General features: G+C 45.0%; 1 protein-coding gene across 1 annotated transcript; it reads right to left on the bottom strand.

Annotated features, from left to right (window-relative positions):
• Positions 1 to 2012: 2012 nt before the first annotated feature.
• LOC132456625 (synaptotagmin-10-like) lies at positions 2013 to 12759 on the bottom strand. The gene is made up of 6 exons (XM_060051031.1): positions 12634 to 12759; positions 10293 to 10413; positions 9522 to 9693; positions 7584 to 7713; positions 4184 to 4877; positions 2013 to 4141 (listed from the first exon to the last, which is right to left on the bottom strand). The coding sequence occupies exons 1-5, from the start codon at positions 12757 to 12759 to the stop codon at positions 4806 to 4808; spliced, it is 621 nt and encodes a 206-aa protein (XP_059907014.1). The 3' UTR covers positions 2013 to 4141; positions 4184 to 4805.
• Between the last annotated feature and the right edge of the window lie 321 nt (positions 12760 to 13080).

The following is a 13080-nucleotide window of genomic DNA, read 5'->3' as shown; positions in this document are numbered from 1 at the left end:
TAAAACATTGATACTAGCTCGCTGTCCATGAAAAGTAAAACATGAACAAAAAATCGATAAGCACTTGAATTCCAGGACAGCATACTTGGCTGATCAATACTTTACATTTCAGTGTTTTCTTCAGTGGAGAAACCCTGTGTTCCGCCATTGTTAGCTAACACAGGACAGCACCATCCGACATCGAGTTGAAAAGGCATCGCTATTACTGCCGTGCCGCGACGTCAGGGGAAAACAAAACAAGGAACACAATCGGACACGTCTGACACTAGTGGCACAAAAGGAAACCCAATAACCATGAGTCTTGTTGACGGACGTCCTCACAATGCTTCAGAGAGCCAGTGCCACAGGCCCCTTCATATGAGACGCGTGACGGCTAGAAACTGTTCGGCATTATGGCTGCCCGCCGCAAGGAACGATGACTGACTGCCGCCCCGAGTAGTACACAGAGGTTTAGAACGCTCTGACAGTTGTAGCCTCACATTGGAATTATTTCCTATGCTTCAGAAGATATGGTTTCAGCTGGAGCCTGCCATCAAGCATTTATGATCGCCCAACTTATTTATTGATTCAAACGGGTTTTGAGTCTCATGGTTCATGACATTGCTGTCCGACTCGAACTTGCAAATTATTAAGTGCATTAAATGTCATTAATGAACAGTTAAAGTCCAAGTATCTCGCACGGTGATACGTACAAGTATACTGCTGATTCTGGGGTTCAAACCTGTCCGGCTCAGAGTCTAATACCCTGATCTCTCGTTGTTTTTTGGATATTTTAGACAGTTAATCTGAACATAAAGTTATACTTATAGAGTTAAGTAATGTGTAGTGTAGTTGATATTTGACTGTCCAACTATTGAGCTGTGTTCTGGACAACAACAATTATGGTGGGGGGTCTAAGAAAGAAAGAAAAAACAATTGACTATCAAGTGGATATCCATTATTCGGTCATGTTTTAGAGCAGAACTCAAAGTCTTCTTTCAAACGTTCATTCTGAAAGTCTTTTCATAAGGCTAATAGTGCCTGTTCCATGCCTAATATCACGAGAAAATCATCGACCAACATCAATATTAACCATCAACCGTTGTAGCATTTGATCATGTAATCAACTGAGCATATCATTGACTGTCGTGCTCAATGCTTTCTCTCCATTCACAACACTTGTTCTTGTGTGATCAGTCAAACTCAACTCACAGAACGAACCATCACGTAGCTTAAACACTAACGCCTGCAGTGCTTATCTGAAGCAACAAGATATGAAGGAAAACCACATAAAGCCACAGGATTTTCTCTTTTAAATCAAGCATCCAGACATAGCAACCGAGCCTCTTTGTGGTTTGACTTGAAAAGGAAATTGGTTTTGTCCTTCAATGCACTACCTTGTTGCGCAGATAAGCCTTCTGCCTCTTTCAGATACAAGACACCGTTGAAACAAAACAGCAATTGTTATTTTTTTAACTGATGTCTCTCTGAAATGGCAGTAAAGCGGCATTTACTTGGTAACTGGTAAGTGTCTCTCAATTAAAAATACTGCCATGTTCAAAATTGAGTCATTTGTTTGTTCTCTTGTGGTTTAGACCATGTTGAGAAAAACACTTGTGTTTCTTCCTCGCATGCATGGAGGAAGGAATACATGCATAATATGGTTGAATATTGGCCTACTATTGTTTGTATTGAAGTGTTTTATTTTGCAGGTTGCTTTCGATCAGTTTTCAGTTCAGTAAGGCAGGAAATTTGATTGTTGTGCAGTAACCTAAATAACTCTCTTGAATGGTGAACTGAATAATTAAGGATGAAACGATGCATAATAAGCATAGACAATTATTTATTATTCAAAGTAATATTACTTCATACACTTCATTACAGATGTTTCGTTGTGAAATCACAGGTGAAGGACTATGTACTGGTAGACCGATGGCACCAAGGAAAATGACATATTTATCTTCTTAATATAAGCGCCTTTCAGTTAGTTAAAATTGCAAAAAATGTATTAAAATAAGTAAGAAATCATAGCATTGATTCTGGTATATTTCTTTATTTTTGTTAGTCAAAATACATAGGTAACAGTTACAATGCATTATATTTGAAGTTTCTTATGGAATTATACAAAAAGTTATCACAAACTGTACACCGTGTACCTGCGGTGCATGTCGAATATCGAATTATCGGCTGGAATTATTTTTTGATCAATTGTAAACTCAACCAATATGCAAAATTAAAACAAAAGTAAGTTCTTAAGGTACACTTGAACGTCTCAAATATGATTTGTTCCTCACATGTATGACATAGTGTGCATCATTGGACGTAAACACAAGCACAAGGCGTAGAAAATATCACTAAACGATGTAAATTGCACAACAATATAGAAGTCTACAGTTACCTTTGTTTTTATTTCACTTTTATGTACAAACGTTTGACAACAATATGTACATGTAAACACAATGTTAGTTAGAAATTCTGATAACTGTACTTTATTCATTAATTACATTTTCCCCTCCCTCATTGAACATTTCTTTTTGAGCACATGCATGGTACATGTAAAAAAAGTCAAATTTTACTGTTACTGTAGGGCAGTGCACAGGAAAGAAAGCTTCATATTTATCATGTGCAAGTTCGATAACAGTACATAGCCTTTTTGTATGTTGGCATTGTATTAGTTCGTTATTACTCACGCGTTAATGTCAATGCAATGTTTTCAACAGAAAATAATAAAAAATGGCTCAATGTAATGTAAAAATATATAGATACTACGTAAAAAACAATGTTGAACTTGAAGTGTTGGTTGATTGCTTCCCTGTGTCTAGGACATGTTTCCTATAAACATTTTAAGTCTATTCAAGGTTACCTTATCCAATCAGGTCCAAAAGTTGTCCAATTAAACTACTGCACTCTATCTTTAGTATTCATTTTCATCACTAAATCCTTGTAACGAAGGGTTACGATTTATGAATGAATTATATGACAGGAAGATGCATATATTTGTTAGTTTTTTCCAATTATCCATTCAGGGGGTTGTTCGGCATAATACTATATAGCGGAAAATTACATTTGGGAAAAATCAGACGATAACATAAATAATCTCTGGGAGCATTCCTGCAATCAAGAGAAATCATAAATCAGACAGCGCTGTTTCTGTACTCAGGCTCTGATAAAGGTCAAGCCTTTCAATGCCAACACAATGCAGAGATTAAGGCTGTCTCAAACCCTTCTGGAAGATGTTTTTATATTTTAATGGAACCCATCGCGACTGGCTGCGATTAGAGAATACTGCCTCATATGCATGCGCTGGAAAAAGTATGTTTCCGTGGAAAATTCGAGGGAAAGTTTGACCATTGACATCATAGGTCAGGGATTCCCGTTTTCTCTAACAGGAATGAGTGATTTAGAGAAGAGCCAGTAATGGGAACAGGCGTCCCTGTTGGTTCAACCCTAAACCTCTCCTGTCTTTCAAGGGTGAGACGTTGGTGGTAGATCCAGGCTGTGAGACCCCAGGGATCGTCCCTCAGCTGCAGCACATCGCTCAGTCACCTACGTCGGGTGCTCTCAGCTCACTATATTCCAGTTCCACTTGGACACACCGTCCGTGGACACAAGACCTTCAGGAAACACGACGGGACGGGCTGTGTTCCAAATGTCTCCAAGGGAAAACATAAAGCAGGTTGGACTGTATGGAGGGGGCTTTCAAAAGGACCAATTCTCCATCTCTCCATCCATCTATCTCGACAGTATCTCTCTATCTAGGCATGGACGCCGCTCTTCCAGACGTTCCGACAGACACCGTCTGTCGGACGGTGGACGTCTCCAGGACAACGACCCCCTCGTTGCTACATGCGCGGGCTACCGGCTCACTGGGGGCGATGGACTCGGCTGTGCGGCGTCCTGCGGGCCACAGGTTAACGACGACCGTGGGGGAGGGATGTATAATATCTATATATATATACTGCATACATAACGGACGGGCCGGAGGAAACACTCCATGTTGACCTGTCCCTCTCCACGGTGGAAACGACAGAACCATCCAATGAGGTCAGACGTTAGGATCTATACAGTTAGGGTTAGGGTTAGGAGAGCGCGTACCGTTGAGGCCCAGTCCTCACGGCAGCCCCCCGGGTTCGATTCCCGCCCGCGGTCCTTTGCTTCACGTCTCCCCCTCTCTCTAACATACCTTCCTGTCTGTCTCCCATACCTTCCTGTCTGTCTCCCATACCTTCCTGTCTGTCTCACTCTACAATATGAAGGATAAAACCTTCGATAATAAATCTTACATAAAAATATATATGTCTATATCGTTTCGTTTCAAACGGAAATGGACCGGCTTCAATGACTGTACAGCGATGCCTGGAAACGTGTGAGTTGATTTTAATATTGCCTAATTAGTTCTTCCAATGATTTGGTCAGTATGACGGCTTGGTAAATATGTGGTGTGATTTTAAAGTTGGAAGGTACGTCTGCATTTATAATTTCAAGCGTCGGGGAGAGTGACCATAGCGATGTCGAATATGACTAACGAGCACAGAGCAATTACTCACGAGACGCAATTTGTGTCAATTAAGTACGGTGCATAGTCGGTTCTGTCGAGCCCTTGAAGACTTCAGGTGTCACGCACGTACCGCGTAGCGTACGGTTTTAAACACATCTCCACCGTGACCTACAGACACAGAAACACCACAGAGTGAGCGTCGTCCGTCAGAGTCTCTTCGATGTTCTTCTTCTCTTGATAACCCCGAGCGACAGCAGATTCAACCCCCGGACAGCAGGACCACGACACCCGTTTGTGACACCCTGTTGTGACACCCGCTGGGTGCTGCTCAGGGGGTCAAGGGTGGCTTCGGCGACGGACAGGAGCCCTGACTCTCGAAGCTCGCTGCTCTTCCAGGCCACTGCAAGACACAACAACCCAGAAACCATGGTGACCGACCTGGAGAGACTGGTGTGTGTGTGTGTGTGTGTGTGTGTGTGTGTGTGTGTGTCTGTGTCTGTCTGTCTGTCTGTCTGTCTGTCTGTCTGTCTGTCTGTCTGTCTGTCTGTCTGTCTGTCTGTCTGTCTGTCTGTCTTAACTAAAGATTATCTTAAATCTTTAGTTATCTGACCTCTAAGTATGTCATAATTTAAAGATCTACTGTATTGACATTTAGTTAAACTAACATGTCTTATGACAAATTTCAAATAAAAAAATTAATCACAGTTCCTAACATGTTGTGTTTATTGTTTGTGTGAAGGCTGACTGGCTGTCATCTGTCAGAGAGATGCTGTGAAGCTCTGGCCTCAGTTCTCAGCTCCAACTCCTCTAGTCTGAGAGAGCTGGATCTGAGTACCAATGATCTGCAGGATTCAGGAGTGAAGCTGCACTCTGCTGGACTGGGGAGTCCACACTGTACACTGGAAACTCTCAGGTCAGTTTCACTCAATATCTCAAACAGTTACACCACAAGTTCTACATCAGAGGACATTGAACAAATTTACCTCCAGAAAGTTAACGAGTCTGTCTGTCTGTCTGTCTGTCTGTCTGTCTGTCTGTCTGTCTGTCTGTCTGTCTGTCTGTCTGTCTGTCTGTCTGTCTGTCTGTCTGTCTGTCTGTCTGTCTGTCTGTCTGTCTGTCTGTGTGTGTGTGTGTGTGTGTGTGTGAAGAGAGGGAGGGTGTGTGTGTGTGTGTGTGTTGTAAAGTGCTGCTATTTATATTTCTCTATTATTCAAACATCATACATCAATATTAAACATTTGTACTTATTTATTTATTCCACCACGTCTAAAACCTTATTTAGTTCCATAAAAACGGGCAGAATATTGCATTTAATAAAAGTCTTGAGCAGGGAGTCAATATAGCCACTTGAGGCGGTATCTGAAGGCTGTTTGATTGAGTTTCTCTGGACTATAATTGCTATGATTACGGTGATGGAGAGCACTGAATACAAAGCACCTGCCTCATGTAATGCGTGCTGTTCAAAATTACGTTTTATTGTATTGAGCTACACACATACGAAAAATCATTGTGGCAGAGTGTGTTTATAAAGTGTCATTTTATAAAATCGACCATTTAAAAGACATAAGACTCAATTTGAGCTGCAACTAATTACTTTCATTATCAAGAACTCATTAAGGAATTCATTCATTGTTTTGATTAACCGACACCATTTAATGTGTCCTATACAAGAGCGAATGCCCAAAGTCATCTGACAAACAGCCATCAAACTATTCATGTAATAACATGGAGCTAAAAAACAACCACATTTTGTGCGTTTCTGATGCTGTAAACGCATTTGTTTTCTTTTGACTATTGATCAATTTGGTCAGGTCAAGGGTTGAAGTATAATCAATGACTCCCCTGGTTGTCAATCCAATCAAATGTCATCAATTAACCTCTTAACATTATCATTTATGGATTCCATGATGACAGGACTCTGGTCCTCTAAAGGGCATCTCAGTGACCGAATGTTGGAAGAGGGTTATCTTTTTTAAAACTCTTTTTTTTATTAAAAAACACCAAATAAACTAGTACGCACAACGTTGTTGTTGCTCAGTTATTATTGTCCGAATCAAGGAAGTGTTGAGTTTCCCTCGGATGTTCTGTCCGGTAAACGGGAGCGAAGCATTCGACCACGAGGCGTTTTTGTCCACAGTAGAGATGCGCGGATGGGCTGTTATTTAACCGCATCACAAAAGCATCATCCATCCGCCATCCATCCGCACCAACGTTTTTTAAACAATTTTTAAAACCGCATCCGCGTGCCCCGGTTGCTTTTATACGGCGATGCAAGCCGCTGCTGGCACGAGGCTAGAAAGCTCTTGCGTGTTCTTGCAAGGCTAAAGTCCCCGGTAGGACGGCCTATTGCCTGCGCTGCCATCTCCGAAGCGTTGATCAATAGTCCGCCCCCAAAGACGTTGACGTCGCTTAGCAGTTACTACTAAAAAAAATATCCACATTCTTTGACAGCGATCTGCTTAGCAACAGTGAATTATCAAATATAATTCACCCCCGGAAGATGTTATATATAAGAATAAAAATTATATATATTTTTTATTTTGAATGGTTTAACTGCCACCCGCCCGAATTTAATCTTTAATTTTGTCGCGTCATCCGCCCGATCCGCGGTTTAGCCGCGGAATCCGCGGCTGTTTAGTCCACAGTTGTTTACAGTGCCCCCGGTGGCGGTAAAGTGAACTGTCTCCTATCCTGTTTGAAGGGGCTGTGGTGAGGGGGGGTTCTGTGAGGGGGTGTGATGAGGGGGGGTTGTGTGAGGGGGTGTGGTGAGGGGGTGTTGTGAGGGGGTGTGGTGAGTGGGTGTGATGAGGGGGGGTTGTTTGAGGGTGTGTGGTGAGGGGGTGTGGTGAGGGTGTGTGGTGAGGGTGTGTGGTGAGGGGGTGTGGTGAGGGTGTGTGGTGAGGGGGTGTGGTGAGGGGGTGTTGTGAGGGGGTGTTGTGAGGGGGTGTGGTGAGGGGGGGTTGTGTGAGGGGGTTGGTGAGGGGGTGTTGTGAGGGGGTGTGGTGAGTGGGTGTGATGAGGGGGGGTTGTTTGAGGGTGTGTGGTGAGGGGGTGTGGTGAGGGGGGGATTCGGTGAGGGGGTGGGGGGGCGGCGTGGGGTCTGTACCTCCCCCAGGGAGTGCCAGTGGGTGATGGGTTTCCGGGGGTACGCCAACATCTCGGTCCAGTGGTCCCGCCCCAGGCCCTGAGCGTCCGGCCCGGTGTAGCACACACCGATCACCTCGTTGTGACCCACCCTGGTGGAGACACACACACACACACACACACACGCACACGCACACGCACACACGCACGCACGCACGCACACACACACACACACACACACACACACACACACACACACACACGCGCACACACACACACACACACACACACACACACACACACACAGATAGAGACATACACACAGATAGATATAGACATACATGCAAACACACACACTCACACTCATACTCACAGACACACACAGACACACATACACGTGCACAAATATACAAACATGAAAACACACATACAAGGAAAACACACCCAAAAACACATGCACACACACACACACACACACAGACACACACAAACACACACGCTCACATGTACACACACGCATACACAGATCCAAAGGCACACACACATTTTAATGGATCGATGAAGGCTTTCAGAGATCAGGCAGGGCTCCATGTTTTCATACTTTTTGTGGTGGGAATACACAAACACATTTTGATGCATCAGGAACCAGCTGAGAAGTAAAGAGATGCTTTGAGTTCCCAAAGTACTCATCGCCCCCCTCCCGCCTCTGCTAAGTGTCCCTCCGTGATTTGTGCTGCTTTAATGAAACCACCTCGTTCAGCCGTATGGTTCAATAACACATTTTTCGAAAAATACAACTAAATGAGTCCATCCCTACAGTGCTTTTTTTATTAGTGACCCAAATGAATAAAGGGGCTACAAACAGGGGCGACAGTAGCCCCGCGAGGTGGTCGGAGAGCTAAGACTGGACGTCTGGTGCCGCCATCGCCAGAGCTGGAAAAGCAACGAAAGTCGTCTCTGTTTTGGCACCGCAGTGGTGGACCGAGCTCCCTGCCGACGTCTGGACCGCAGAGTCGCTCGCCAGCTTCCACAGAAGACTCGAGACTCCCCTGTTCAGAGTTCACCTACACTCCTGTGCACTCCCCCTTCCTACGCACTCATTTTATTTCTTTACGTCCTGGCACTTAATGTACGCACTTATGTATGTTGTAGTCCTGGCACTTAAAAATAGCACTTAGTTGTGTAGCATCTCATCCTAGCTATCTTTGTTGTGTACGGGGAATGGGTTAACCCACAGGTGGGATCCCCGTACTCTGACTGACTGCAGGAGTCCTTGCAGGAGGTGCCTGACCGCTGTGTGCTCTCTATACAGGACACGTATTCACTGTCAAGCCGCTCCCAATGGTCAAACCACACCGTCACTCCAGGAGTCTTTCTTTTTGTTGTTGTTGTTGTTGCAGTGAATTTCTGCAGCAACATTTCACAATATTCATGTTGCGATTTCTGATTATTATGAAAATTACTGCAATTATTTTAATTATGCAATTTAATTCAAAAAGTGAATTCAGAAATAGAAGCGTTTGTTCCACTGCAGGAGAGTGCGACCATTAGTCAAATTTGACGCACTATCGCCCGGTGAACGGTCATATTCACAAGCTAGCGCTGATTTGAAAAAGTCTGTCATAGTTGTGTGAAACGTATTATCTCAACAATTCTCGTAAATTCCGGGAGTGACTGAGTGGAAGGAGGCGTTTATCAGGCATTTTGGGGGCGTTTTGCAGACCTTTTGCAAGCATTTTGCAGCCATTTTGCAGCCATTTTGAAGGTGTTTTGAAGGTGTTTTGCAGACCTTTTGCAGGTGTTTTGCAGGTGTTTTGAAGGTGTTTTGCAGGTGTTTTGCAGGTGTTTTGAAGGTGTTTTGCAGGTGTTTTGAAGGTGTTTTGCAGGTGTTTTGCAGGTGTTTTGCAGGTGTTTTGAAGGTGTTTTGCAGGTGTTTTGCAGGCGGCTGCACCCCCCTCACCTGTCGTAGTCCATCACGGTGATGGACAGGCTGACCTGCTCAACGTTCTCGGGGGGGATGTCGAAGATGATGGCCTCGTTGTACACCGGGTTCAGCGTGCTCCTCTTCGTCGTGGTCTTCCTCTTTTTCAGACGCCGCCCGTCGCATATCAGGGAGACCTTCACGTACGGGTCTACACACACGCCACGCACATATGCCACATACACTCACACGCCACACGCCACACACACACACACACACACACACACACACACACACACACACACACACACACACACGCCACGCATGGACCGACACGCCCACGTACACACAAGCATAGTTGAAACACAAACTGCTTTCTTTTTTATTCTGCACAACTCTTCTCATTTCAATTAATATAAAATTTGTAGTTGCAGTACGAAACATATTGTCAGAAGCCAACTGTATTTGTGTGTGTGTGTGTGTGTGTGTGTGTGTGTGTGTGTGTGTGTGTGTGTGTGTGTGTGTGTGTGTGTGTGTGTGTGTGTGTGTGTGTGTGTGTGTGTGTGTGTGTGTGTTTTCATGCACACGCGTGTGTGTGTGTGTGTTTTTGTTTTGTTTTTGGGGGGGGGGGCGTGTGTGTGTGTGTTTTCATGCACTTGCATGTGTGCACATGTGTGTGTGTTTGTGTTTTTTTTTGGGGGGGGGGGGGGCGTGTATGTGTGTGTTTTCATGCACTTGCGTGTGTGCACATGTGTGTGTGTTTGTGTTTCTTTTGGGGGGGGGGGGGGGGGGGGCGTGTGTGTGTGTTACCCGAGGAGCCTGTGATGTCCATGGCTTTCAGGTTCCTGCACTTGATGACGGTGAGGGTCATCCGGCCGGCGGTGGGGAGGTAGCACAGAGAGAACATGATCTCACCCAGGTCCACACCATCCTGTAGAGAGAGGGGGAGGGGGGGAGAGAGGTGGGGAGGGAGAGAGAGAGAGAGAGGGAGAGGTGGGGAGGGAGAGAGAGAGAGAGAGAGGGGGGTGGGGGGGGGGGAGAGAGAGAGAGGGGGGGAGGGAGAGAGAGAGAGAGAGAGAGAGAGAGGGGGGGAGAGAGAGAGAGACAGAGAGACAGAGAGACAGAGAGAGAGAGAGAGGGGGGAGGGAGAGAGAGAGAGAGAGAGAGGTGGGGAGGGAGAGAGAGAGAGAGACAGAGAGAGAGAGAGTCACAATCTGTTCACAACACACACACACAAACACACACACACACACACTTTATCTTTAAAGTGTGTTTTGTATTTCAGTACTTTGGACATCATAATCAATACATAATTATCTTTCTAATTCTGAGAGACAACGTGTTCTGCATTTTGATCTATAACACATAATTTGAGTTATTTTTGAATTGCGACCTGAGTCGGTCTCTAATCATGTGAAATCAAAGCCCATCCATCATCATGATTTATGCTGCAAGAGATCCGTTCAGCACTGAAACATTACAACTTATTGCACAGCAGCAGCTGATGTAACGGAGGCCTATCAAAGAGGGTGGTTATCAACACAATGACCATGAAACCATTAAAGTCGCATTCTTCACAGACGCCATGACTTCTGTCGCAGAACAATTTGTCACTTTTTCAACCGTCAAAGCTAGGAGATAACGATTTGAGGCTTACTGCTCGCCCTAAACTTTACCGTCTGACTCAATACTTATATGCATGTGACAAATAAAAACGATTGAATCTTGAATCTCATGGTTCAGATTGCATCGGATTGGATCTAGTTAGCTGGAAACAGAGCGATTGCATCGCTATCAGCAAACTTAGTGGGCTAACTCGTCTTCAGAGGGGACCTGGCACCCACTTCTCAGTGCTGTCGTCACCCTGAGGAGCAGCTGGAGATCCAAGCCCACACAACAACACACCATCACTAACGCCTCATTCGCTTTAGCTTGGATCGTTGGGACCAGAAGCACCAATCAGCCTAATGGGAGATGACTCGGTCGTCAGGCTGATCCCAGTGTCACCATAATGACACTGGTACACTGCAGGTTACTGGAACACACACTGGGATGAACACATAACACACATGCCACACACAGGAAGTGATGCGGGTTAAACAGGACGTGGTATAGCAGAAGAAGGATTTGAGTCTGAGATCAAAGGTGTGTCTGAAAGGTTGGATGACAAATAAGGGGGACGATATATCAGCTAGGGGACGACTAGGTGGTTATTATTGTTGGAGGAATGATTTTCAATTTAGGCCTTGAACTAATGTTTCGGTCCAAATGTAATTCCTTGAAGAACAGCCCCCATATCCAAGTGACGGTTTTGCGACCGGGAGAAAAATCACTTGAATCAAGAGCTGACACCCGACATGCCAATTTCACTTTTGTTTTTACTTTATCAAGCCTTTATCATGCCTGACGACTCACTTACGAACAAATCAAATACTTCAGCTAAGCACTTAATTGGCCAAGCCGTGCAGGCGAGCCAGTATTCGGAGTGTATCCATGTCACATGAATAGGTAGAAGCTTTTGGAGGCAGCGTAATGATAGTGATTACAGTGGGCTGCGTTTGGTGACGACCCGGCCTCAACGGCGGCGATACAAAGCCGGAGTGCTCCCCGCTGCACAATGCATTCAGCAGCATTGTGCAGCACGAGATAATTACAGGATCACGGCTGAATTCTTGTAGAAGATACCGAAATGCGGTGTTTCACAGGGCTTTCATCTGGTGAGACTAGTATAATACAAACTAATAGAAAGAGTAGTCTTCTGGGACTGAGAACACAGGGTGTGTTTGGTGGCGGGCTCGATTTGAATACCTTGCTAACTTTATTGTCCAACGAGGCGGATAATTGCCCGTCGCTTCGCTTGCCGTTTGATTATGAAGAACTTGCTGTTGATTTTGTATGATGTGCAATCAAGTACCTGTAAAACCAATTATAATCAAACCTTATCTACTTCCCTGATAGAAACGCTTTTGTTGAATTTATTAAAGAGACTCGAGCATTGTGTTTTCATTAATACATACCATGATTATTCCAAACATCTATATTAAGTTTCTGTCGTCTCATTGGTCTCAACAGAAAATAAATACTTTGGCTGTAGTTTGTAGCAGTACCCTGTGTGTTCAGGCTTCACCTCTGTTATCATTGGTTGCCTGACCCCAGGGATGCCTGCGCTGAGCTCCGGTATTGAAGTCCTCGCCCCGTGCAGAAGGCCCCCGTCCACGTGGGAGTTGCTCTCATTGCTCATTCCAATGAGATGATGCAACGGAACTCCTCCACTCATACCCTCGCAGCCAACTGTTTCTACGTGCCTCAGCTTGTTCTACATACACGCATCGCTCCCCTTTCACCTCATCTATCCACTCTACTCACACTTCAACATACACAACAACAGCACGCTGCCGCAGAGACCCTGAGGCGCACGCGGCTGATGAGGTTTAATCACTGGAGTCTGTTGGAAGTGGCGCGGCCATTCGTCAGCCATTAGGGAGGGTAATGCTCTGTGGGAATGTGTGACTGCACCTGCCTCTGTCTGACTGAGAATTAGGACCAGGCCCAGCTTATTTCTGACCAATCATGGCGTGTCTTCACTGATTGGTTCAGG

This window comes from Gadus macrocephalus, chromosome 4, assembly GCF_031168955.1.
Source record: "Gadus macrocephalus chromosome 4, ASM3116895v1".
In the NCBI taxonomy this organism is placed as follows: Eukaryota; Metazoa; Chordata; class Actinopteri; order Gadiformes; family Gadidae; genus Gadus; species Gadus macrocephalus.
Note: the sequence above shows the minus strand (reverse complement) of the source record. Positions and strands in the feature narration are given on the sequence as shown.